Here is a 25,553-nt window from a genome sequence, read left to right as displayed (position 1 = left end):
ATTCGCATACCTCAAACCACTCCAAAACACCCTAAAATGCCCCAAAATGCCGTTGTCGGAAAAAAGCAGCTAAAACGCTTCCCAAAAAGCCAGGAAATGCCCCCAAACGGACCCAACTCCTTAAGAATTCCTCAAAAAGAGTAAAACCCCTCAACAATTCCCCCCCACACACCCCGGAATTGATCCCCCCCGCCCTGAAATTTGATTTCAGGCCCCAAATTTTGCCCTTTTTGTCCCAAAATGGCGCACCCGCAACCCGCCTTTCACTGTTGATGTTTTTGACGCTTTCTCAGGCCCGATTTCGCCCCGTTTTAACCCAAACCTGCTCCCGGTTTCAACACCCCTGGGACCCCTCCCGGGTTTCGGGGAGGGGTAGGGAGGGTGGGGGGGGGTTGGAGGGGTGTTTTGGGTGTTTTAGGGTGTTTTTCCACCCCCTCCCAGGGACTTCCCCAGCTTGAAGCGACTTGAACTCGCCCTGAGACAGCAGGAAACCGGGGGGGGGGACGACGACGACGGATGAGGGGGGGGCACAGGGGACCCAGGCATCCGGGCCTCGCCCCCAAAAAAATACCCCCCCCCCCAAAATACACCACCACCCCCAAAATACACCCCCCACACCCAAATACACCCACACTCCCCCAAAGGAACACCCCCCCCCAACCAGGCCCCTTGTGTAAGCGTATGTCGGGGTGCCCCCCCCTCAAGTCCCCCCCCCACTCACCGCAGCACCCCGCTCCTCCCTCCCCGCCCCACCCGAGCACCCCGCTTTTTATCGTGTCCCCCCCCTCCCCGTGATGTCAGAGGACCCTCCCCCTCCTTGGGGGGTCCTGGGGGGCCCCCCCAAATCCTACACCCCCCCACTGCTTCCGCCCCCTCCCTATGGGGGGGGGGGGGGCACCAGAACCGCCCCAAACTTTCACTTGTGCTCCCTTTTTTTTGGGGGGGTGGATCACAAAAAGGGACCCAGGCGCCCGGGGGACCCCGCTGTGTCCCCCTTTACCCCCCCCCACTGGCTGCCCCCGCCCCCCGCCCGCAGTCTCCAGGACCCCCAAGACCCCTTGGGGACCCAGGTGTACGGGGGACCCTGCTTCCACACACCCCCCCCCGCCAAGGGGTGCAGGACGTGGGGGACCCTGCTTTGCACCCCCCCCCCCGGGCCCCCCTTTACCCCCCCCAGTCTCCCAGGACTCCCCCCCCCACCCCTCAGGGCACCCAGGTGTCCAGAGGACCCCGCTTTCCTTCCCCCCCATCAGCCCCTTTATTCCCCCCCCGCAGTCTCAAGGACCCCACTGCCCCCCCCAAGACCCACCCCACCCACTGGGTGCCCCCCCAGTTTCCAGGACACCCCCCCCCCCCCCCCCCTTTGGGGGACCCAGGCGTCCAGGGGACGCCGCTTCCCCCCCAACAAAAGGGGGTGCAGCCATCATGGGCACCCCACCTCCTCCCCCCCACCAAGACCCACCCCACCCACTGGGTGCTCCCCCCAGTCTCCAGGATCCCCCCCCACTTCCTTGGGGGACCCAGGAGTCCGGGGGACCCCACTTCCCCCCCGCAACGGGCGCAGCCATCAGGGGGACCCAGCTTTGCCCCTCTTTACACCCCCTCCCAAGACACCCCCACCCACCTACTGGGTGCCCCCCCCCAGAGTTCAGGACACCCCCCACCTCCCCGGTGGGCCCAAGCGCCCGGGGGAAGGGGGGGGCCCCCCTAATTTGGCCCCCCCCCCCCGCAATCATCCATGCGCCCCCCGCCGACGGACCCCCGCAGGCCCCGCCCCTCCTCTCAGGCCCCGCCCCCTCCCCGCAAAGCCCCGTCCCGCTCTGCAGCGCCCCCGGCCCCGCCCCCTCCCCTCAGGCCCCGCCCCCGCCGCCTGCGCAGCGGCCTCGGCCACGCCCCCTCCCCCTCAGGCCACGCCCCCTCCCGCCATGGCCCGGCCGCCCGCCTCCGCCCCGGCGCCCCCCCCTTGGCCGGACTCCCGGCATGCCCCGCGCCGGGGGGGCCCCCTTCCCAGCCTGCCCCACGGCCGGCGACCCCCCTCACCCCCCCCTTGGACCCCCTCGTCCCCCCCCCACTCCCCCGTCCCCCCCCTCCCCGACGACGGGTCCCCCCACACACATCACCCACCCCGGACGCCTGGCTGCCCCCCCCTCGCCCCTCCCGGACGCCTGGGTCCCTTTGGGGGACCCCCACCCCAATTTGTGCCCCCCCCCGGGAGACCTCGACGCCCCCCCGGCCGCCCCGGGAGGTGGGGGGGGGTCGCGGAGGGTCCTTTTCGCCGACGCTTTGGGGCTCCCCCTCACCCGCCTGCGGCAATACCGGCCCTGGGACCCCCGGGGGCGGGGGGGCCCCCGGGGGAGGGGGGGGGCGGCGGGGGGGGGCAGGGGGAGCCCCCCCAGGGTGGGGGAGGGGGGCGCGGGGGGGGGAGCAGCCTCCTGGGAGCTGGATGAGGCCTGGGAAGGGCAGGTAAGGCATGGGGGGGGGGGGGGGGGGCACCAAAATGGGGTCATCACCCCCCCCCCCAACACCTGCATGTGCCCCCCTCTAAATTGCCCCCCCCCCCAAAATGGGGTCAACGCTCACCCCCGCATGTGCCCCCCCCCACATTGGGTCATCCCCCCCACACCTTTTGCATGTGAGCCCCTAAATTGGGGGGGGCCCAAAATAGGGTCAACACTTCCCACTGCATGTCCCCCCCCCCCACATCTGGGGGGGGTGTCTCTAAAATAGGGTCAATCCCCCCCCCCCCGCATGTTCCCCCGCTAAATTGGGGGGGGTCTAAAATAGGGTCAACCCCCCCTCCGCATGTTCCCCCGCTAAATTGGGGGGGGACACACCAAAATAGGGTCAAACCCCCCCACATGCTGCCCCCCAAAATTGGGGGGGGGGGGGGGCGCTATGGGGCATGCCTGGGTCCCCCCAGATGTGGGTCACCCTTAATTTGGGGGGGGAGGGCTTAATTTTGGGGGGGGCTTAATTTTCGGGGGGGGGGGGGAGTGTCCTCTCTGGTGACGCCCCCCCCCTTGTGTCCCCCCCAGAAGGCCACAGGAGGCAGAGGACACACAGCCCCCACCCCCCGACCATGGTGCAGGTAAGTATTGCCCCCCCCCAAAAAATTTTAAGGGGACCCCCCCCAATTTAGGGGGACCCTCCCAAATTTAGAGGTACCCCACCTCACCCCCCCCCTCCCCTTTCCTTCCCACAGAACCCGACCCCTCCCCAAAGCTCCCCCCGGATGCAGAGCCGCCCCCGGCACAGGTAGAGCCACCCCCCCCCCAAAAAAAATGGGGTGCCCCCCCTTTTTTGAAGGGGGGGTACCCCAAAATCTCGCCCCCCCCCAACAGGGCGCCGAGGAGGAGGCGGTGGCGCGGGAGCTGGAGCAGCTTTACCTCTCCCACCTCCGCCGGCTGCGGGGGGAGCCCAGCGATTTTGGGGACCCCCCCCCGAAAAACGGGGGGGCCCCGTTCCCCGAACGAGCCCCCAACACCTCGTTAGCTAACGAGATGGCCTTGCGTTACGAGGAGGGGGGGGGCCGCCGCAGCCCCCCCGTTTTGTTAGGGAGGGGGGGACCGGTGGAGGGGGCTTTGGTGGTGCCGGCCAGGCCCCCCCGGGGGCGGGGGGGGGCCCTGGGGGGGGCCCTGAGGGGGTGCGGGGTGGTCTTGGCCTTGGCTGTGCTGGTGCCGGTGGCTTGGGGGGACGGGGGGGGGCCCACGGCCGCCTTGGCCTTGGGGCTCTACCTGGCACTGGCCTGGCTCACATGAAAGGGGGGGGGGCCCCCAAAATGTGCCCCCCGCCCCCCCAATTTACCCCCCCTTCTCCAAATTTACCCCCCCCCCCCCCCAAAAAAAACTTTCACATCTTCCCCCTTCAAATTTTCACTCCAAAATTTGGGAAGTGGGGGGGAGGGGGGGGGGGGGCTTACAGAACTGCACCTCCAAATTGCCCCCCTCCCAGCCCCCTGCCGATATTTTGTGGGACACCCCCCCCCCCGGCTCGTGTGTGTGCCCCCCCCCCGGTTTTTTGGGGTGCCCCCTGTGTATATACAGCCATAGAATGACGGTCTCCCCGAGTTCCTTGTGGGGGTGATTGCGATGTCGGCGGGGTGGGGGGGACGGGACTTTTGGGGTGGGGAGGGGAGGGGGGGTACAGGGTTGCTCTCCCCCCCCATTTAATGGTGGTGGGGGGGGGGGGGGCTGTTTCCCCCCACCCCCCCTTTCGCTGTCGCAGCCGTTTCCTGCCCCCAGGGAAGGTCCCCAGCAAAGGTCACGGGGCGCTCTGGGTGACAAACAGCGCCCCCCCCCCCCGCCTCCCCCCGGGAGATTTGGGGCCGGGGGGGGGGCCTGGCTTCCCGCGGAGGAGATTGGGGGGGGGGGGGCTTACCCTTGGTGTCACATGCTGGCCTCTGCGTTGTGATGGAGGGGGGGCCACATCCCCTGGGAGGCAGCCGGGGGGGTCCTCAGCATCCTGGGAGCAGCCGGTGGGGGGTGGGGGGTGGGCAATCCTGAGCCCCCTGGGAGGCATCGTGGCGGGGGGGGGGGCCACAGGCCCTAGGAGGAAGATGGGGGGGGTCTTAAGCCTCTTGGTGGAAGTTGGGGGGGGGGGTCCAAAGCCCCTAAAAGAAAGCTGGGGGGGGGTCCTCGACCCTCAAGAATCAGTTGGGGGGGGGGGTCCTCAGCCTGATGGGGGGGGGGGGCCTCAGCCCTCAGGGAGGCATCTGGGGGGGTCCTCACCCTGCTGTGTGGGGGGCTCTCAGGGAGCACCTGGGGGGCGCTCAGCCCATTGCGGGGGGTCCTCAGCCCACCGGGAGTAGCTAAAGGGGGGGGTCTTAGCCCTCACAGAGGCAGCTGGGGGGGCCTGAGCCTTCTGGGGGGGTCCCCAGCCCTCAAGGAACAGCTGTGGGGGGGGCTCAGCCCACAGGGAGGCAGCTGGGGGGGTCCTCATCCTGTTGGGGGGGGTCTTCAGCCCTCAGGGAGGCAGCCTGGGGGGGTCCTCAGCCCTCAGAGAGCAGCTGAGGGGGGTTCCCTCAGCCTCCCAGCCACAGCCGGGGGGGGGGGGGGGGGGGGGCGGATTCTGACCCCCCCCGGCTGCCCCCGAGGGGGGTTCGCGGACCCCCTGCACTCACCGGAGGGGTGTCCCAGCCCCGTGGGTGAATAACGGGGGGGGTCCCGGTGTGTGTGTACACCCCCCCCCCCGGGGTAGGCCCCGTTCCAGGAGGGGGCGGCGTCGCGTCCGTCGCCTCAGAGAGTCCGGTCGCTTCTGGGCGGGGCCTCGCGCCTCGCCACGTCACCGCCCGCCGCACGTGCACCGGCCCGCCAAAACCCGCCGGCCCGCGCCCCTATTGGCTGCCTCGGCGCGGCGCCACGTGACGGCCCGTCACCCCGGCAACCGGCCGGAAGGAAGGCGCGGGCGACCAATGGGCGTTGAGAGGCGGGGCCTCGGCGGCCGTTGAGGCCTGGCGGGCGCCGCCGCCGCCATGAGCGGAGCGACCTCCTCCCGGCCCCCGGCCCAAGCTCCGCCGCATGGACGCGCCCACCGGGACCGACCCGGCAACTTGTCGCCTTCGTAGCCCACCGGGGGACGTCGTAGTTTCCCCTCCCGCCCGAGGTGGCGGGGAGGGCGGCGGTGCGCATGCGCAAAGCGGCGGGGGGGACACGGCGGGCGGTAGCGCCCCCTGGCGGGCGGCTGCAGAGCACGGCTTCCGGGGGGGGGTGGGGGGGGACGGGGACCTGGAGACTGCCATGGGGATCAAGGGGGGCCTGGAGACCGCCAGGGAGGCCATGGGGAGCCTGGAGACTGCCAGGGAGGAGCCCGAGGGGGGGACCTAGAGACAGCCACGAGGCCAAGGTGGGGGGGGCCTGGAGACCACCAGCGAGGTCATGGGGAGCCTAGAGACCACCAGTGGGTGCAAGGGGAGCCCGGAAACCACCAGAACCCATTGCCTGGAGCAGGAGAGAAGGAGCAAGGGGGGCCTGGAGACCACCAGCGAGGTCATGGGGAGCCTAGAGACCACCAGTGGGTGCAAGGGGAGCCCGGAACCCACCAGAACCCACTGCCTGGAGCAGGAGAGAAGGAGCAAGGGGGACCTGGAGACCACCAGCGAGGTCATGGGGAGCCTAGAGACCACCAGTGGGTGCAAGGGGAGCCCGGAAACCACCAGAACCCATTGCCTGGAGCAGGAGAGAAGGAGCAAGGGGGGCCTGGAGACCACCAGCGAGGTCATGGGGAGCCTAGAGACCACCAGTGGGTGCAAGGGGAGCCCGGAAACCACCAGAACCCATTGCCTGGAGCAGGAGAGAAGGAGCAAGGGGGGCCTGGAGACCACCAGCGAGGTCATGGGGAGCCTAGAGACCACCAGTGGGTGCAAGGGGAGCCCGGAAACCACCAGAACCCATTGCCTGGAGCAGGAGAGAAGGAGCAAGGGGGGCCTGGAGACCACCAGCGAGGTCATGGGGAGCCTAGAGACCACCAGTGGGTGCAAGGGGAGCCCGGAAACCACCAGAACCCATTGCCTGGAGCAGGAGAGAAGGAGCAAGGGGGGCCTGGAGACCACCAGCGAGGTCATGGGGAGCCTAGAGACCACCAGTGGGTGCGAGGGGAGCCCGGAAACCACCAGAACCCATTGCCTGGAGCAGGAGAGAAGGAGCAAGGGGGGCCTGGAGACCACCAGCAGGCACAAGGGGAACCTGGAGACCAACCAGGTTCTCTGCCCCACATCATCGAGGAGGAGCCATGGCCGAACCCACTGCAGTTCTGGGCGAGGGGACCCCCAAAAGGTCAGTTGGGGGGGGGGCGCTGTGGAGGGTACCCCGGGGTTTTGAGGGTGCAGGGGAAGGAACCCCAAAGTTTTGCGCCCCCCCCCCCCCCCGCTAAATTGTGTGTGTGTGTGTCCCCAGCGAGAGCCGGGAGGGCTGTGTGGTGATCGTGGATGATGACGACGTGCGGGAGGTCCCCGATGAACGGGGACAATAAGTGACACACCCCCAACCCCCCCCTCCCCCCCCCCGCAATATCTCTCACCTGGGGAAATGGGGGTCTGGGGGCCCTCCCAGTTCCCCCCTGCCCCCCCTCCCAAGTCCTCTTGGGGGGCAGGAGAGGCTGACTTTTTGTGTCCCCCGCCCCCCAAGCAGTAGCGTGGAAAAGAGATCCTGACTAAGGAGCGCCCACCTCCCCCCCCCCCAAGCCCCCCAACTGGGCAGCCAGACCCCAAAGGGGGCAGATTAATTGGGGGAGGGGGGCTACAACCCCACCCCTCCCAAGGCATTGTGGGTAATGAGGGTCTGCCCCCCCCCCCCCCCAACACAGCTCAGGGTGTTTGTCAGCCTTGACCCCCCCCCCCGCCCATGAACCCAAAAATCTCCCCAACTCCTTATACCCTCCCCCAAATTCCCCCCCCCCACAGGGGGGAGAAACGCAACCCATTTAGGTCCAGTTTTGTACATTTTGGGTCAAAACCGTGTCAAATTATCTTTTTATATCTAAAAATATATTATTATAATAAAGATGAAGATTTAACGCGGTACAGCAGTGGGTGATGATGTCAGCGGGGGGGGTGTGCATTTTGGGGTGCTTTTATTCATTTAGGTCATTTCCCCCCCCCTTTTCCCCTGCTGTTGGTTTTTGGGGGGGACTCCCCGGGTTGAGGGGGGGGGATGTCCCCAGCAGGTTCCTCGGTGGGGGGGGGCCGGATTCCGAGGATGGGGAGGGCCCCCAGGAGCTGCTCCCGGGCGTCCCCGGCGAAACGGTGCCGCAGGAAAGCGGGGAGTCCCCCCCCCAGGGGCACCCGCACCAGCCCCTGCACCTGGGGGGGGGGGGGGAATCCCCAAAAGTGTCAGGGACCCCCTAAAGTCCGTCCCCTCCCCCTGCACTGCCAGCCCCACAGAGAAGGGGAAGGGGGTCCAGATCGGGCCCCCCCCCACGGTACCTGTGTCCCTCAGTGCCTGCGCCCCCCCCCAGACCCACATAACACCCCCCCGGTACTGGACACCCCGCCCCAGAATTCCCCTTTTGGTACCAGTATCCCCCTGGTTACTGGTCTCCCCCTCAGACACCCCCCCCCTCCCCCGTTACTGGTCTCCCCCTTAGACTCCCCCCATTCTGGTACCAGTATCCCCCAGCCCCCCCGTTACTGGTCTCCCCCTTAGACCCCCCCTTCCAGTACCAGTATCCCCCAGCCCCCCCGTTACTGGTCTCCCCCTTAGACCCGCCCCTTCCAGTACCAGTATCCCCCAGCCCCCCCGTTACTGGTCTCCCCCTTAGACCCCCCCTTCCAGTACCAGTATCCCCCAGCCCCCCCGTTACTGGTCTCCCCCTTAGACCCGCCCCTTCCAGTACCAGTATCCCCCAGCCCCCCCGTTACTGGTCTCCCCCTTAGACCCCCCCTTCCAGTACCAGTATCCCCCAGCCCCCCCGTTACTGGTCTCCCCCTTAGACCCGCCCCTTCCAGTACCAGTATCCCCCCAGACACGCCCCCCCCCCCATTACTGGTCTCGCCCTCAGGCCCCATCCCGCTGACACCCCCCCTCGACCCCCCCTCCCGGTGCCGTTCCCCCTTCAGATCCCCCCCCGAGGTCCCCAGTGTCGCCCCCCCCCCACCTCCAGGCCGTGCTCCGGCGCCCCGGGGCCGCCCCTCTCGATGGCCACCAGCTCCTCCAACTTCACCCGCCGGATGTAGAAATGCGTCACCAGCCCGGCGTCACTTCCGCTTCCGCCGCCACTTCCGCCCGCCGGCCAGGCCTTAGCCCCGCGGTGATGGCGGGGGCTCAAGCGCAGCCCGCCGGCCGCCGGCCCCAGCTCCTCCCGCAGCTCCCGCTCCAGCCCGGCCTCCAGCGACTCCCCGCCGGGCTCCACCAGCCCCCCCGGGAACCCGAACCGCCCGTCGAACCGCAGCTGCATCTACCGGGGCGGGGGAAGGAAATAAGCGGCGGGGACCGGCACCGGGGGCCTCCCCCCCACCCCCACTCCACCCAGTTCCACCCCCCGTACGCACCAGCACGGCGTAGCCCGGCGGAGGGTGGCCGGCGGGGAGCGGAGCGTAGAGCAGGACGTGGCAGGCGTGGCGCCAGCCCGTCCCAGACCCGGTGGCGGTCCCGGTTCGGCCGAGGGCCAGCGCCGCCGCCCGGTTGAGCGGCGGCCGCTCCCCGCTCTCCCGCATGGTGGCGCCGTAACGCCGCGCCTCCGCCAATCAGCGAGGGGGTGGGATGGGAAGCCGCCAATCAGCTGGGGAGGGGGCGAGGCCACGCCCCCCAGGAGCCTCGGCAGCAAGCCGCGCCTGGGGGGCGTGGCCTCTGCAAGGGGGCGTGGTCAAGGGACGCCACGCCCCCTCACCGCTCCTCCCTGCAGCGTGCCTTATTGCCGCGGGGAGCGGGGGGGGAAGGAATAGACACCCCCCCCCCCCCCCAAATTGCCCCACAACCCCCCCCAGGAGCAAGATCTCCCCCTTAATCCCCCCCAAATTGGCCCACAGCCCTCCCCCCGCCCCCCCCCAGGGGCAACAAACCCACTTTAACCCCCCCGAATTGCCCCACAACCTCCCCCTGTGGCAAGAACACACAAAATTGCCCCACAACACACCCCCCCCCCGCCAGAGAAAAGACCCCTCAGGACACCCCCCCCCACCCCCCCTGCCGCCAGGGGCAAGACCCCTTTAACCCCCCCCCAAATTCCCCCACGACCCCCCTCAGGGCCGAGACACACCCCCCCTTTTATCCCCCCAAGACACCCCCAAATTGCCCCACAACCACCCCAGGGGGCAAAACCCCCCCCGCTTAACCCCCCAAAAAATTGTCCCATAACCATCCCTCCCCCCCAACATGGGCAAGACCCCCCCCCCTAATTGCCTGATAACCCCCCCGCAATGGGCAAGACCCCCCCATCCCAGCAATTTACACAACAACTAGACTATGGGGGGAGACAGGGACAGAGAAGAGGCAGCGGCTGGAGAGGGAGGGGGTTTATTGCCCCCCCTCCCCCCCCCAGCACCAAGGGGGGTCCCGAGGGGGTCCCAGGGATTTGGGGGGGGGCCCCCCGGGGGGTCCAGGGCCAGGGAGGGGGGTGCCCCCTATGAAGCGGAGTCGGAGGCCTCGGAGCTGTCTTTGACGTCGGTGCTCTCGGTGGTCTCGCTCACCTCGCTCAGGTCTTTGCTGTCGGCCCCCCCGTCTTCGGGAGGGGGGGGCACCGCCGGAGGTTGAGGGGGAGCCCCCCCACTTCCACAAACCCCCTCCCCACTCCGGGGGGGCTCCGTGGGGGCCGGGGGGCGGCCACGTTCCTTCTGTTCCACCTGCTTCCGAAGCTGGGAGGGGGGGGTAAAAAGCGGGTTATGAGGTTTGGGGGAGGTGGGGGGCACAAAAAAGGATTGGGGGGGTAGCCCCCCCCCCAAAAAAGGGTTTTGGGGGGTCACGCTGGGGCGGGGCGGGGGGGCAACTACCTCATCGGCCATTTGGGTGAGGTCTCGCTTCATGGCGTAGGCGTCTTCCCCGTCTGCGTAGTATTTGGGCTCCACCTCACTGATCCTGGGGGGGGCACGTTGGGGGGGTGTGTGTTATTTGGGGGTACACACATGGGGCGGGGGGTGTTTTGGGGTGTGTCGTCCCCCCCCGTCCAGCCAAACCCCCTATTTTGTCTCTCAACGGTGCTACGAGCTCTCCCAGAGGCCCCCCCTAAACCCCCTCCACCATCCCACCAGTCCCTCCGCAATGACCCCCAATAAAAACCCCCCAAACTCCTCCCGATGCCCCCCCCAACAACCCCCCCCTTGCCCCCAAACTCCCCCAGCCCCCCTAAAATCCCCCCAGCTCCCCGATGCCCCCCCACTACGTCCCCAGCCCCCCCATAATAACCCCAACCCCCCCCCCAGCCCTCCAAAAACCTCCCACTTCCCCAATAACCCCCTCCGATACTCCCCAACCCCTCTAACCGTCCCCCCCCCCAATAAACCCCAATTCCCCCCAGCCCCCGCCCCCCCAAATCCCCCCCCCCCCCCGCCCAAAACTCACTGGAAGTTGAGGGTGTTGGAATAGAGGTGCAGCGCCGCCCGGTTGCTGTCGCCCAAAAAAAAAAAAAAAGGGGGGGTTTATTATATTTTGAGGAGCCCCCAGGGGTAATGGGATTGGAGGGGGGGTTCCCCCTAAGTGTGGGGGGGTTGGTTTTTTTGGGGGGGGGGGAGGGGGGAAGGTCCTTACCTCTTGCGGACGTGGAGGGAAACGTACTTGGCGTTGAAGTTCTCGATCATGGCGCGGGACGCCTGGTCCATCAGCTTCTGCGCCAGCCCCAGGCGGCGGTGGGACCTTTTCACCGCCTTTTTTTTTTTTGGGGGGGGGGGGGGGAGGGTGATACAGTCATGGGGTACCCCAACCCCCCTCCCCACCCCCCCCTCGTGGCACCCCAAAACCGCCCCCGTCACCCCCACAGCTCCAGGATGCTCCAACAGCCGCGGCCTCGCCCAAAAAAGCCCCCCCAACATCAGCACAGAGCAACACAAAATCACTCAAGTGGTCCCAAAATTGCTGAGCCCCCCCCCAAACCCCTTAATTGCCCCCCCCCCCCAAAAAATCCCTCAATTGCCCCCAAATGCCTCAGAGCCCCCCCAAGTGCTCAGACCCCTCCCAGGAGCACCCCAAAATGCCTCAATTGCCCCCCAAATCCCTCTGAACCCTCCCAAGAGCCCCACAGAAACCCTCAAGGAGCACCCCCAAACCCCTTAATTGCCCCCCAAAATCCCTCAGAGCCCCCCCCCCCCGCCGAAGGGCTCAGACACCTCCCAAAACACCCCCAAACCCCAAGGAGCCCCCCAAAATTCCTCAGGTGCCCCCCCAGCCCCAAGACCCTCCAAGAGCCCCTCCAAAATGGTCAGACTCACTCCAAGAGCCCCCCAAACTCTTCGAAGAGCCCCCAAAGACCCTCAAATAGCACCCCAAAACCTCTCAAGTGCCCCCCAAAACCTTCTGACCCACTCCAAGAGCCCCCCACAGCCCTCCCAATGCCCTAGTCACCCCCCCAAGCACCCCCCCGCCCCCCGCCTACCAAGGACGTGATGTGCCCATGAGGGACGTCATCGGGGTCCTCCTCCCTGCAGGACAACAGGGGTGAGAGGTTGGGGGGGGGAGAGACATGACACCCCCAAATCCTGCCAACACCCCACCACCACCACCACCACGACCCCCCCCCACCAAATTAAAGCGAAAAGGGCGGGGGGGTGAGGGAGGGAAAGGCCCCCCCAAACCGCACTCACATCTTGGCCAGGACGTAGCCCACGATCTTCCCGTTCTCGTCTTCAGCGATGTAAGAGAGCTGCGGGGGAGGGAAAGGGGGTGACGGACGGGGGTGGCACCCAAGCGTCCCGAGGGGGCACCCAAGCGTCCGGGAGAAGGGAGGGGGACGTACCTGGGGCCAGGAGAGGCCGTGATAGAAGTAATACTTCATCTGGTAGTTCTCGGGCAGGCAGAGCAGGTTGCAGTGTTGCATGTTCATCAGGTCCTCGGGCTGCCGGTGGGGCGTGTCAGGGCGGTGGCGACCCCGGGTTGGGGGGGGGGACGGGGACGGGGGATGGGACCCACACCCCAAGGGTTGGGGGGGACACCCCGAAAAGGGGCCTCGGCTCCGCCTGACAGCTGCAAGGCCCTCAGGGATGCGGGATCCCCCGGTGAACCTCCCCCTCCAGGGCTCAGTACCCACCTCTGGCTCCCCCCAGGGCCCTGCATCCCCCTCAGATCGGCCCCGGGACCCGGTGTACCCCTCAGATTCCACCGAGGGCCCCGTAACCCCCCTTTACATTCCCCCTAGAGCCCTGTATCCCCTCTTACATTCACCTCAGAGCCCGGTATCCCCTCAGTGCTCCCGCCAGGGCCCCGTATGCCTCTCATACTCCGGTTTCCCCCCTCAGAGGCCCCGCCAGGGCCCGGTATCCCCTCAGACCACCCCCAGGGCCCGTTTTCCCCCTTTAGATTCCCCCCAAGGTGCCGGTATCCCCCTCAGATTTCACCGCGGGCCCGGTGTGCCCCTCAGATGCCGGTATCCCCCCTCGGAGGCCCCGCCGTGCCCGGTATCCTCCTCAGAACCTCCATGAGACGCCGCTTCCCCGCTCCCCGAGACCCGGCTGATCCCCTACCGCGGCCCGCAGCCCGTCCCGAGACCCCAGCTCCCTCTCCCCGATCCCCCCGGGACCCCGGTTCCTCCCTTCCGCCGGCGCCCACCCGCGCATTCCGGATGTTCATGGCTGCGGCCGCCCCGCCGGCTCCGCCGCCGTCCCTCTCCCCTCAAACACCGCTTCCGGCGGAAGGACCCATGCCAGCCAATCAGAGCGGAGCCCGCCCTCCCGCTTATCCCGCCTCGCCACCAACTGACAGGCGTCCTGGCCAATCCAGTGACTGGAGTGCCGAGACACTCCGCCCTCCCCACTTTCCCCTCAGCCAATCAGAGCGACGCGCCCCTCAACCGACCCACAGCTCAGCCGTCGCCAACCAATCCCAGCCGCGCCCCACGGGGGGGAAGGCGGGCTTTACCTTCTCCCACCCCTCCCCTTTCTCCACCCAATCACTCCCCGCGGCGCAGCGAACTGACAGCGGCGCGAACCAATGGGGAGGGAAGAAAGGCGGGGCAGAGCAGAGAGGCACCTTTATTGCGGGGGGGGGGGGCATAAGGGGGACCCCACAGGGGTCCCCACTCTTTGGGGGGGGTCCCCACGCCCCGGAGGGGGGTGTGTGTGTCCCCAACATGGGGTGTCCCAGCTCCCAGGGGTGTCCCTGGCCCGTGTCATGGTGGGGGGGGTGTCCCCAAATCATGGGGGTTGTCCCCAAATCATGGGGGTTGTCCCCACTTGGGGGGGGGGGTGTCCCCATTTGGGGGGGGGTGTCCCCACTCATTGGGCGGGGGGGGTCCCCACGGCTCCCGGGGGTGGGTGGGGGGGGGGGTGTCCCCATCGTGGGGTTTCCCAGCTCCCAAGGGTGTCCCCAAATCCTGAGGGGGGGGTCCCCAAATCATGGGGGTTTCCCCACTTGAGGGGGGGGTCCCCGCTTTGAAGGGGGGGGGTTTCCCCATTTGTGGGGGGAGAGATCTCCCTTTCTTGGGGGGGGGGGGGGTGTCCCCAGAGCTGGGGGGGGGGGGTCCCCAGGGCTGACTGAGGCCGGGGGGGGGGGGGGGCCCATCACGGGGTGTCCCAGCTCGCAGGGGTGGGTCCCCCAAATCATGGGGGTGTCCCCAAATCACGGGGGTTTCCCCACTTTGGGGGCGGGGGGGGGTCCCTATAGTTGGGGAGGGGGGTGTCCCCATGGCTGGGGGGGGGGTGGGAGGGGGGGGGCATCCCCATCATGGAGCCGGGGGGGGTCTCCCTTCCTGGGAGCCATCCCCAGCCCTGGAGCGTGTCACCCTGGAGCACCCACGGAGAGGGTCCATCCCTGCAGATCCTCCCCGATCCCCCCCCCAATTTTTGGGAAGGGATCGGGGCGGGGGGGTCCTCCCCCATTCCCCCCCCCCCCCGCCCCCCCCCAAAAATAATAAATTTCAGGGCTGCATCCGGAGGGCCCCGTCCAGCCTCACCACCTCCCCGTTGACCATGGGGTTCTCCGCCAGGGCCTGGACCAGGTGGGCGTATTCCGCCGGGTGCCCCAAACGGGAGGGAAAAGGCACTTGTTGCCCCAAAAAATTCCGTACTTTTTCCGGCAAACCCGCCAGCAGCGGGGTGGAGAACAAGCCTGAGGAAACCCCGAAAGGAAAAGGAGGTGAGTTATTCTGGGGGGGGGGGGGATGGTGGTCCTCACCCTGGTTCGACGTGTCCGTCCCCCCCCCCCCCCCCCCTCAAAATCCTTACCCGGAGCGATGGTGACCACCCGGATCCCCAGCGGCGCCAGGTCGCGGGCGATGGGGAGGGTCATGGCCACGATGCCACCTTTGGAAGCCGCGTAGGCGGCTTGGCCCACCTTGAGGAAGACGCGGGTCAATATTTCGGTGGGGGGGGGGTCCGTCCCCTCGTCGTCCCCCCCCCCCCCCCATCCCAACCCCGAGGTGTCGTCCCCCGTCCTCACCTGGCCCTCGTAGGCGGCCACGCTGGCCGTGTTGACCACCAGGCCGCGGTGGCCGTCGGGGTCGGGCTTGTTGTGGCCCATCAGGCGGGCGCTCAGGCGGATGACGTTGAAGGTCCCCACCAGGTTGACCTGGGGGGGGCGGGGGGAGGGGAGGGTGGGTCATGGGGACACCCCCACCCCCCCCCCAGGTGGCCGTGGCGGGGCTGGGGACACCCTTGGCACCCCCCCAAGGTGGCCCTTTTGGTCGGGGGATACGCCGTGAACCCCAACCCCAAGGTCACCACCAACCCCAAGGTCATCGCCAACCTCAAGGTCACCCCGTCAGCCTGGGACACCCCACAACCACCTTCCCGACCTGCGAGACCCCACAACAACCCCTTTGATCATGGACACCCCACAACCACCCCGCTGACAACCCCGCAACCACCTTGTTGACCGTGGACACCCCACAACCACCTCCTGGACCTGGGACGCCCCACAACCACCCCATTGACTAGGTAGACCCCACAACCATCCTGTTGGCTGGGGACACCCCACAACCAACCCCTGGACCTGGGACACCCCACAACCACTCCACTAACCACAGATACCCCACAACCACCTTGTTGACCATGGACACCCCACAACCACCTCCTGGACCTGGGACGCCCCCACAACCACCTTGTTGACTGTGGACACCCCACAACCACCTCCTGGACCTGGGACGCCCCACAACCACCCCACTGACCATGGACACCCCACAACCACCCCATTGACCAGGTAGACCCCACAACCACCCTGTTGACTGTGGACACCCCACAACCACCTCCTGGACCTGGGACGCCCCACAACCACCCCACTGACCATGGACACCCCACAACCGCCTCCTGGACCTGGGATGCCCCCACAACCATGTTGTTGACCGTGGACACCCCACAACCACCCCACTGACCACAGACACCCCACAACCACCTTATTGACCAAGGGCACCCCACAACCACCCCACTGACCACAGACACCCCACAACCACCTTGTTGACCAAGGGCACCCCACACCCACCCCACTGACCATGGTCACCCCACAACCACCCCACTGACCACAGACACCCCACAACCACCTTGTTGACCAAGGGCACCCCACACCCACCCCACTGACCATGGTCACCCCACAACCACTCCTTTGACGATGGACACCCCACACCCACCCCCCTGGACCTGGGACACCCCACACCCACCCCACTCACCACGGTCACCCCACAACCACCCTCCTGACCATGGACACCCCACAACCGCCCTGCCGACCTGGGTGGCCCCACCCCCACCCCCTGGCCCTGGGACACCCCACGCCCGCCCCACGGCGGCCCCCACTCACGTTGATGACCCTCTGGAAGTCCTCCAGCTGGTGCACCTTGTCCTTCTTGCTGTTGTAGGTCTTGACGGCGATGCCCACCCCGGCGCAGTTGACCGTCAGGTCCAACCGCCCAAACTCCTTCTGGGCCAAGCTCAGGGCGGCCCCCACCTCCTCGGCCGATGTCACCTGCGGGGGACCCCATCCAGGTGGCCCGTCACCACCCTTTCGTCGAACCAAACCAACCCCCCCCCCCCCACCACCAATGCCACCCATGGGTGCTCACGTCGGCGGGGGCAAAGGCGCAGCGGTCCCCCAGCTCCTTGGCCAGCTGGCCCCCAGGGGAGGTGGGCAGGTCCAGGAGGACCACCCGAGCTCCTTGGTCCACCAGTCGCTCCACCGTGGCTCGTCCCAGTCCCGAGGCGCCACCGGTCACCAGCGCCACCAGCCCCTAGGACACAAGAAAAGGCAGGGGGAGGTCAGAGGGAAGGAGGGGACCCCCCCTCCCCCGTTCCAAGGGGTCCATGGGGGTCTCCTGGGGGTCTCCAAGGGTTCTCCGGGGGTTCCCGGTACCTTCACGCTGCGAATGGCCGCCATCTCCCTGCCGCTGCCCGGCCAATGGGAGGAGGGGGCGGCAGCGGGGAGGGAGGGGCGAGGGGAGGAGCGAAGGGGGAGGGACGGGAAGGGGAGGCCCGGGGTGGGGGGAGGATCCCACGGGGGTGGGGGGATCCCCTGGGGGTGGGAACAGGGAGCTCCGGGAGTTGGGGGGTGGGGGACAGGAATCCCCAGGGGAAAAAAGATTGGGACACCCGCCCCCCACCCCCCCTTCGCGGACAGGATCGTCCTCCCCCCCCCCCCCCCCCAGGGGGGAATGAGAGGAGGACTCACAAGGGGACAGGATCGGGCCCCCCAAGGGGAGGGGATCGCCCCCCCCCCCAGGGGAAAGGAGCAGGTCCCCAGCGGGGACAGCATTGCGACGCCCCCGGGGTCAGGATTGAGCCCCCCAAAGGGACAGGATCGGGTCCCCGGGGGGGGGGACGACAGCATTGCGACACCCATAGGGACAGGATCAGGCCCCAAGGGGACAGGATTGAGCCCCCCCAAGGGGACAATACTGGGATCCCCCCCCAGAAGATGGGACAAGGACCCCCAAGGGGACAGGACCAAGACCCCCCAGGGGGACAGGACTGGGACCCTCATGGGGACAGGATCAACCCCCCCCCCCCCTTCAAGGGGACAAGATCGAGACCCCCAAGGGGACAGAATCGGGTCCCCCACGAGGACAGGATTGGGCCCCCAAAGGGGACAGGATTGGGACCCCCCCCCCCCCGGGGGATGGGACAAGGACCCCCAAGGGGACAGGATCAGGCCCCCCCAAAGGGGACAAGATCGAGACCCCCCCCAAGGGGACAGAGCAGGACCCCCAAGGGGACAGGACCAGGGATCAGACCCCCCCCTCCCCCCCGCCATGGGGACAGAATTGGGACCCCCAAGGTGACAAGACTGAAACCCCCATGGGGACAGGATCGGGACCCCCCCCCCTCCCCTGCCGCCACGGGGACAGAATCGGGCCCCCAGTGTCGTGTCTGTCCCCCCCCCTCCACGTCCCGTCCTCCCTCCCAACCCGGCCACCGGCCAGGGTATAACGTTACCTCTGACCTTCCCGGGGGGCGCCCATGGCACCCGCTGCTCCCCCCCACCCCCGCCCCCCAAAATGGAAGAAAAAGCCCCCAAAATCCCAGGTACAGCGTTGGGGGGGGGGGGGGGGAAAGACAGAGTGTGTGGCCTTGGGGACAACGACCCGGGCAGAGGGCAGGAGGTGACATGGCGGCGGCATCGGGGCAGCTGACGCAGACCCCCTTGCAAAAAGTGTGGGTCCCCCTTCGCTCCCACCGCTTGAGACGGGGGTGTAAGTGGCGGGGGGGGGGAGCCGCTTTATTTTTTTTTTGGGGGGGGGGGGGTGGGGGGTGGGTTTCTTGGAGGGTGCGTTGGGAGGGGGGGGAGGATTGGCCCCAGATTGGGGTGCAGGAGGGATTTTTAAGGTGCAAAAAGCACCTTTTGGGGGGAGTGGGGAAGGGGGGGGGGGGGGGGGCGGCTAAAATATGATGTAGCCCCCCCCACCCCCACCCCAAATTATTCCCCCCCCCTCCCCAGCATCGGTCCCCCAGTTTACCAACTGCCCCACCATGGTGATACTGGTGGGGTTGCCGGCCCGCGGCAAGACCTACATCTCCTGCAAGCTGACTCGTTATCTTAATTGGATTGGCATGCCGACACGGGGTGAGTAAATTTTTTTTTGGGGGGGGGGATTAATGGGGGGTGTGGGAAGCCACTAACCATCCCCCCCCCCCCAAAAAAAAAATTAGTGTTTAACGTGGGGCAGTACCGGCGCGAAGCCGTGCAGAGCTACAAGAGCTACGAGTTTTTCCGTCACGATAACGAGGAGGCCATGCAAATCCGCAGGTTAGGGAAAAGCTGGGGGGGGGGGGGGGCGGGAGGAGTTGGTGGGTTTTTTTGAGGGGGGGGGGGGGCACATCTCATAGCCCCCCCCCAAAAAATTCCCTCCTCTAGGCAATGCGCGCTGGCCGCCCTCAGAGACGTCCGCACCTATCTCAGCTCTCAGGAGGGACAAGTGGCGGTGAGACGCGCCTCCCCCCCCAGCATCCAAAAATCACCCCCTCAGGGGCAAAATACACCCTATTTTTTTTTGGGGGGGCGGAGGGGGGTGGGGTGTGTGCGTCCAAATTACCCCCCCCCCCCCCAGGTGTTCGATGCCACCAACACGACGCGGGAACGCCGGGCCCTGATCCTGCAGTTTGCGAAGGAGAACGGGGTGATAGAATTTAGGGGCCGGGGAGGGGGGGGGGAGAATTAGGATATGGGGGGGGCACAAAGTATTTTGGGGGGGGCTTAGAGAATTGGGGGGGTGGCAGCACTGCTTGGAGGGGTTCTACCGGCCATTGCAGGGCACGGTGGCACTGCTTTGGGGGTGTTCACAGCATGGGGGGGGCAGCAGCAGTGTTTTCGGGGGGTCACAATATTGGGGGGGGACAGCAGCACTGTTTTGGGGGGGGGGGCACAGAATGGGGGGACAACAAAGTGGCACTGCTTTGGGGGTGTTCACCAGCATGGGGGGGGACAGCCGCACTAGTTTTGGGGGTGTTCACAGCACGTAGGGGATGGTGGCACTGCTTTGGGGGGGGGGGTCTACAGCAGACTGGGGGGGGGCAATGGCACTGTTTTGGGGGTGTTCACAGCATGGTGGGGAGGGGGATGGCAGCACCACTTTGGGGGGGTGTCTAGAGCCCATCGTGGACAGAGGGGCACTGCTCTGGGGGTGGTCACAACATGGGGACAGAGGGGCACCTGCTCTGGGGGGTGCTCACAGCACTGGAGGGGGGGGGGTGGGCCATCGGTGACCCCCCCCTTTTTCCCCGCGCAGGTTCTCTTCGTGGAGTCCATCTGCGACGACCCCGCCATCATCGAGGAGAACATCAAGGTGAGAACCTGGGTGGGGGAAAAAGGGGGAAAGTGACAACGAGGTGAGAACCTGGGGCGGGGGGAGGGGGGGGGAAGTTGTTTCCCCAAAAATCCATGCTTGCCCCCCACCCTCCCCCCCGCAAAAAATTGTGTGTCCCCCCAACTGCCCCCAGCAAGTGAAGCTGAGCAGCCCCGACTACAAGGGCTGCGCCCAGGAGGGGTGGTGGCCGATTTCCTCCAGCGCATTGAGTGCTACAAAGCCACCTACGAGCCCCTGGACGAGCAGCTGGACAGGTGACACCAAACCTGCGTATGTCCCTCCCCCCCCCAGTTTTGGTCTTGGGACCCCCCTCGGCCTGACGTGGGGTCCCGTCCCCTCCCTGTCACTAGCGACCTGTCCTACATCAAGATCTTCGACGTGGGGGTGCGCTATTTGGCCAACCGGGTGCAGGGCCACGTCCAGAGCCGCACCGTCTACTACCTGATGAACATCCACGTCACCCCCGCGCCATCTACCTCAGCCGCCACGGCGAGAGCCAGCTCAACCTGCGGGGACGCATCGGGGGGGACTCGGGGCTCTCCCCCCGCGGGCAGCAGGTTGGGGGGGTTGGGGGGGAGGACACAAGGCCGTGGGGGATGGGGGCGGGAGGGGGCGAGCAGGGAGAGAACGGGGCAAGGGGGGCACCAGGAGTGCGGTGGGAGGGGCGGGGTTAAGGACAGGGGGCGGAGCGATGCGAGGCCACGCCCACCAGACTAATCCCATAGAGAGGCGGGGCTAAGGGAGGAGGCCACGCCCACCATTCATCCCAGATAGGGACAGGGCTGGGGGCGGGGATAAGGGGGAGGCCACGCCCACCAGACCAACCCCCAAATAGGGGCAGGGCTAGGGCCAAAGGGGTGGAGCTAAAGGGATGAGGCCACGCCCACCACCCACCTCACTCGAGGTGGGGTAAGGGCACGGGGTGGAGCTAAGGGGGAGGCCACGCCTACCAGGGTGTCACCCCACATAGGGGCAGGGCTGAGGAGGCCACGCCCACCACTCACCCCAGCAAGGGATTGGGCAATGGGTAACAGGGGGGTGGGGCAAAGAGAGGCCACACCCCCTCCCCAAAGGGGGCAGAACCAACAGGCCAAACACCCACCATTTAAAGCCGGGAGGGGCACAGCATGAGGTTGCCCCGCCCCTTGGTGGGCGTGGCCACCCTTAGCCCCACCCCACCCCCTCCCAGTACGCCCAGGCCCTGGCCCAGTTCATCCGCAGCCAGAGCATCCGGGACCTGAAGGTCTGGACCAGCCACATGAAACGCACCATCGAGACGGCCGAGGCCCTGGGGGTGCCCTACGAGCAGTGGAAAGCCCTCAACGAGCTCGACGCCGTGAGTCGCGCCCCCCTTCTTCGTTTTGGGGGTGAAAAAAGCCCCAAAATCCATCCCAACAACACACCCCACCCCCCCCCCCCTTTTTCCCCCCACAGGGAGTCTGTGAGGAAATGACCTACGAGGAAATCCAGGAGCGCTACCCCCAGGAATTCGCCCTCCGGGACCAGGATAAATTCGCTACCGCTACCCCAAAGGCGAGGTAACCCCTAAATCGATAAAAACGGGGGAGGGGGGGGGGAAAACGGAAGGTTTGGGGGTCACCCCCCCCCCCCTCCTCACCCTGTCCCCCCGCCCCCAGTCCTACGAGGACCTGGTGCAGCGGTTGGAGCCCGTCATCATGGAGCTGGAGCGGCAGGAGAACGTGCTGGTCGTCTGCCACCAAGCCGTCATGCGCTGCCTGCTGGCTTATTTCCTGGATAAAAGCGCGGGTGAGGGTTTCGGGGACGATTAGGGGACATTTCGGAGGGGGGGGGACGACGCATCACGCATCCTCCCCCCACCCCACCTTCTTTTCTTCCCCCCCCCCACCTCGAAGACGAGCTGCCCTACCTCAAATGCCCCCTCCACACCGTCCTCAAGCTGACCCCCGTGGCCTACGGTGAGTCAGGGGGGGCATCCCCCCCCAAAAAAAGGGGACGCTCCCCCCCTCCAAGAAAGGGGGCTGTTCCCTCCCCCACGTGTGCCCCCAAAATGCCCCCCCCCCCCCCCAAAAAATAAAACCTGTGGCCTCCCCGGGGAGCCAGGCTGCGAGGTGGAATCCATCTTCCTCAACGTGGAAGCCGTCAACACCCACCGCGAGCGACCCCAGGTAAAGCGACGCCCCCCCCCCCCATCAAAGAACACCCCCAAAAAGAGGGAGCAGACCTTACTAACACCCCCCCCCTTCCAAGAAATGAGGGGGGGGGTGTTACATTTTGGGGAACACCCTCCCCCCCCCCCCCAAAAAACATCTTTGCCCCACAGAACGTCGACATCAGCCGTCCCCCGGCCGAAGCCCTGGTCACCGTCCCCAAGCATTACTGAGAAGGTGGGGGGGGCCCCGCAAATTAAGGCCCCCCCCCCCCCAATTAAACCTTGCCTTAACGAAGCACTGAGCCTGGAGATTGTGGGGCTGCACCCCAAAAGGGTCTCTTTATTTTGGGGGGTGGGGGGTGGAAATCAGGGGGTGGCCTCGGCCTCGTTGTATTGGCTCGTCCAGAACGTCGGGTCCTTCCCTTGGATCTGGGGGGGGGTCGGGGGGGGAAGAAAAATGGGGAAGGGTGTCAAATTGAGCCCGGGCCCCCTCCCCCCTTCCCCCAAAACCCGGGGCTGCCCCCCAAAATGACCTCACCTTGGCCACGAAGCGCAGCACGTCCCTCTTGGAGGTCTCCTTGGCCGCCCGCGGCCCCCACTGGTACTTGAATTCGGGGGGGTCCGTTAAGGGGATGGGGGTGATCTCTAGGTACCTGCAAGGGGGTGTGTGTGTGGGGGGATGTGAGGTGGTGAAATGCCCCCCCCCCCCCCCCCCGCCGAAGCCCCAGCGCATTTTGGGGGACCCCAGGGGGGGTGTCCGGCGCTCCCCGACCCCGTGACGGACCCCTCGAGTCGCCAGGGTTTGGGGGGGGGGGCGCCGCATTTTTTAGGGTTTTTTTTTTTTTTCTCTTCGGTGCGGTATAAACAGCCCGGCCGAGGCTGGCGCCGGTGCTGCTCTGTGCACACCGGGGTCTGAAAAGCGGGGCGGGGGGGGGGAACCACCCCCCAAAATCCACCCCCCGCCCCCAAACCCCCCCTCTTTCTCAACCCCCCTACCCCAAAAACCCCCTCTCCCACCCCAAACTCCGAACCCAAAATCCCCTCTTCCACCTCCAAGCCCCACCCAAACCACCCCCTCTCCCACCCCCCCCACCCCAAAACCCCCCTCTCCCACCCAGACACCCACCTCAAACCCCCCCGCCCCCCCCAGACTCACTTCTGCCGCACAAACTCCTCCGTCACCAGCTTCTTGACATCCCCAAAGACCTCGTGTCGCTCCCTGAGGGTGGCGGGGGTTAACGAGGTGCAGCGGTAACGAGCCCTGTCCCCTCATTACATGTCACGTCCCCTCCCCATCCATATCCTACCCTGGTTGCAGCCGGAGCCGGCGAAGGAATTCCCAGACAGCGCCTGGAAAATGGGGTGTTAAGGGGCGGGGGGGGACACGACACAAAACGGAAGTGCGGTACGGGGTTTTTTTTTGGGGGGGGGCTCACCATCTTTGACAGAATTGCCCTTCATGAAGATGAAGCTGAGGATGACGATGAGGAGCCCCAGCTTAGCTGTCTGGTTGTCCCTGTGGCAGGCAGAGAGGGCTGTCACCCACCTGAACCGGGGGACACGCTCTGATGGAGTCTGCCCCCCCCCCCCCCGCCTTCCCCTGGCTAAAATCCCCCAGAGGCCCCCCACCTGCGCATGTTCTCCCCCTCGGCGCGGGGCAGGTCGCTGGTGAGGATGTAGATGTGGTGTTTGGTGTCGATCTCCACCAGCTGCAGCCCAAAGACCTGAGGGAGGCGAAGGGGTTAGTCTAGCAGGGGGTGCGTCCCCCCCCAAAAACCACCCCCCCCCACCCCCTTCTTTGCTCTTTGCCTCCCCCCTCACCTGCTGCAGGGTCCTGCCCGCCCGGTTGACAATCTCTGAGTAGACATCTTTGTATTCCCGGATGACTTTCTTCAGGATATCTGTGGGAGAAAGGGAAAGGAGTCGCCTAGATGTCAGGGCCCCCCAGGGACAGTAAGGTTTTTGGGGCTCCCACACCTTTGGCAGGGGACTTCTCTAAACTCACCTGCCCTCTTGATGGGGATCTTCTTCTGGTCTTTCACAAGCAAGAACTGAACCAGCTCACTCACCTGCAGGGTGAGGAAGGGGGAAAGGCCGAGAGGTAAGTGATAATAGAGGAGCTCAGATACATCTCTCCAGGAGAGCGGTAGCAGAAGAGGGAGAAAAGAGGGTGGCCCTCACCCCACCTTCTGATTTACTTGATCCTGCGACCGCCTCTCCAGGTTCCTCTGCACCTGGCTGTGCGTCGGCGTCTGGGTCAAGTTGAAATCTTCATCCCCATCATCTCCCTGCGGGGGAAAAGCCAAGGGAGATACTGGACCCCACACGCAGAGGGGGAAAAGGGGAGGGAAAAGGGAGGAAGAGTGGGAGAGGGAAGGCGTGTGGGGGGGCCGCCCCTTACCTGAGAGAAGCCGGACAACCTACACCGCTTTCTCTGGGACATTTCTCACGCCAGTTCTGAGGGAAAAAGAAGCACCGGGTGGGATGAAACGGCGACTAGGCCGCCCCCATCACCCTCCCCCGCGTCCCCGGCTCACTCTCCCCCCTTCAACCAGGCCACAGACCCCTCCCGGGGCCCGTTAAAACGACCCGCCGCCGTTACCCGTTTCCCCCTCCGGCCGCGCCTGCGCGCCCTCCCCTTCTGCGCATGCGCCCACGGCGGCCCCGCCCACCCCGCCTCAGCCAGCCCCGCCTCCCATTGGCCCGCCCACCGCCCTCGTCCCGCCCACCCTCCCCTCTTCGCGCCGCCATTGGGCCAGCGCCCGCGCCAGCCCCGCCCCCTCGCACGTGCGAAGGCTCCCCTCAGGTGGGGAAAAAAGGCGGGAAAAGCGTCCCCCCCACACACACTTTTCCCCTCGGGGCCACAAAATGGCGGCCGCGCCGCTCGGCTTCAACCGTTTAAAAACAAGATAAAAACACCCCAAAAGGACCCAAAGTAGCCGGTTTAACCAAAATAAAGGTATTTAAAGCACCTGTGCTGACCCCGCCCCTCGTAACGCACCAGCAGAGCCCTTCCCTCAGGGGGAAGAAGAGGCGACAAAATGGCGGCCGCGCCTGAGGGGGCGAACACCCCTCAGCCGGGCCCTGGGAGACGGGGAGGGGGGAAACCTGCGCCCCACGGCCTCATGGAGGACTTCACCACCCGCTTGCACAGCCGAGCACGCCGTGGGGGGTAAGGCGAACAATTTAATGGGGATATTGTTCTTTTTTTGGGGGGGGGGGGTGTGCACAAGGGGTTTTGGGGAGCACTGGGTGCGGCGGTGGGGGTCTCGGGTGCTCTGCAGGTTTTGAGGGGGGCTTATTTGGTGTCAAGGGGGGACACAGGGTGCCTTATAAGCGATGGGGAAGGTTAGGAGGTGGAAACAGGATGCTCTAAATAATAGGCAGCACCCTAAATAATGGCAGGTGCCCTAAATAATGGGGGTGCACCCTCCTCTCTGACTGTCCCCCCCACAGCGGAGCCCCCGCTTGATCCCAGTTTTGGGGTTTACTGAGCCGTTTTTGGAGCTAAGTGTTGCCTCGGCTGAGTCAGCTGGAAAAACGGGATGTCTCTCCCCAAACTGTG

At 66.4% G+C, this 25,553-nt stretch overlaps 6 protein-coding genes across 7 annotated transcripts; 2 read left to right on the top strand and 4 right to left on the bottom strand.

The window, feature by feature from the left end:
• The first annotated feature begins 5,737 nt into the window (after positions 1-5,737).
• On the top strand, positions 5,738-7,018 carry LOC141737119 (uncharacterized). The gene is made up of 2 exons (XM_074571736.1): positions 5,738-6,770; positions 6,891-7,018. The coding sequence occupies exons 1-2, from the start codon at positions 5,874-5,876 to the stop codon at positions 6,924-6,926; spliced, it is 933 nt and encodes a 310-aa protein (XP_074427837.1). The 5' UTR covers positions 5,738-5,873; the 3' UTR covers positions 6,927-7,018.
• Positions 7,019-7,458: 440 nt separating this feature from the next.
• LOC141737118 (U8 snoRNA-decapping enzyme-like) lies at positions 7,459-9,151 on the bottom strand. The gene is made up of 3 exons (XM_074571735.1): positions 8,984-9,151; positions 8,590-8,889; positions 7,459-7,795 (listed from the first exon to the last, which is right to left on the bottom strand). Exons 1-3 carry the CDS (start codon positions 9,146-9,148, stop codon positions 7,580-7,582), a joined length of 681 nt encoding a protein of 226 aa, XP_074427836.1. The 5' UTR covers positions 9,149-9,151; the 3' UTR covers positions 7,459-7,579.
• Positions 9,152-9,931: 780 nt separating this feature from the next.
• NAA10 (N-alpha-acetyltransferase 10, NatA catalytic subunit) lies at positions 9,932-13,329 on the bottom strand. The gene is made up of 8 exons (XM_074571733.1): positions 13,185-13,329; positions 12,376-12,474; positions 12,224-12,282; positions 12,016-12,061; positions 11,175-11,290; positions 10,989-11,033; positions 10,421-10,505; positions 9,932-10,285 (listed from the first exon to the last, which is right to left on the bottom strand). Exons 1-8 carry the CDS (start codon positions 13,203-13,205, stop codon positions 10,055-10,057), a joined length of 702 nt encoding a protein of 233 aa, XP_074427834.1. The 5' UTR covers positions 13,206-13,329; the 3' UTR covers positions 9,932-10,054.
• Positions 13,330-13,585: 256 nt separating this feature from the next.
• Positions 13,586-21,512, bottom strand: HSD17B10 (hydroxysteroid 17-beta dehydrogenase 10). Of its 2 annotated transcripts, XM_074571729.1 has the most exons (7): positions 21,476-21,512; positions 19,724-19,844; positions 16,624-16,788; positions 16,362-16,526; positions 15,012-15,140; positions 14,798-14,906; positions 14,347-14,681 (listed from the first exon to the last, which is right to left on the bottom strand). In XM_074571729.1, exons 2-7 carry the CDS (start codon positions 19,748-19,750, stop codon positions 14,491-14,493), a joined length of 786 nt encoding a protein of 261 aa, XP_074427830.1. In that variant the 5' UTR covers positions 19,751-19,844; positions 21,476-21,512; the 3' UTR covers positions 14,347-14,490. The 2 variants fall into 2 exon arrangements, with proteins under 2 accessions (XP_074427832.1, XP_074427830.1); XM_074571731.1 differs by lacking the exons at positions 19,724-19,844; positions 21,476-21,512 and adding an exon at positions 16,911-17,004 and having other exon boundaries at positions 13,586-14,681.
• LOC141737113 (6-phosphofructo-2-kinase/fructose-2,6-bisphosphatase-like) lies at positions 18,147-22,283 on the top strand. Its single transcript, XM_074571728.1, is given in 17 exon segments — positions 18,147-18,246; positions 18,492-18,617; positions 18,704-18,800; positions 18,909-18,975; positions 19,102-19,170; positions 19,780-19,836; positions 19,991-20,033; positions 20,036-20,111; positions 20,208-20,314; positions 20,317-20,414; positions 21,047-21,193; positions 21,292-21,367; positions 21,370-21,395; positions 21,495-21,624; positions 21,732-21,794; positions 21,940-22,004; positions 22,160-22,283. Coding segments are annotated over 17 exon segments (1,392 nt in total). The 5' UTR covers positions 18,147-18,161; the 3' UTR covers positions 22,220-22,283.
• A 16-nt stretch (positions 22,284-22,299) lies between these two features.
• LOC141737115 (non-structural maintenance of chromosomes element 3 homolog) lies at positions 22,300-24,684 on the bottom strand. The gene is made up of 11 exons (XM_074571732.1): positions 24,591-24,684; positions 24,390-24,445; positions 24,175-24,276; positions 23,994-24,057; positions 23,810-23,889; positions 23,618-23,712; positions 23,425-23,504; positions 23,296-23,338; positions 23,145-23,207; positions 22,527-22,641; positions 22,300-22,417 (listed from the first exon to the last, which is right to left on the bottom strand). The coding sequence occupies exons 2-11, from the start codon at positions 24,429-24,431 to the stop codon at positions 22,355-22,357; spliced, it is 747 nt and encodes a 248-aa protein (XP_074427833.1). The 5' UTR covers positions 24,432-24,445; positions 24,591-24,684; the 3' UTR covers positions 22,300-22,354.
• Between the last annotated feature and the right edge of the window lie 869 nt (positions 24,685-25,553).

This window comes from Larus michahellis, unplaced genomic scaffold (genome assembly GCF_964199755.1).
Source record: "Larus michahellis unplaced genomic scaffold, bLarMic1.1 SCAFFOLD_265, whole genome shotgun sequence".
Lineage (NCBI taxonomy): Eukaryota > Metazoa > Chordata > Aves > Charadriiformes > Laridae > Larus > Larus michahellis.
The sequence above is the reverse complement of the archived record's forward strand: the minus strand, read 5'-3'. Positions and strand labels throughout refer to the sequence as shown.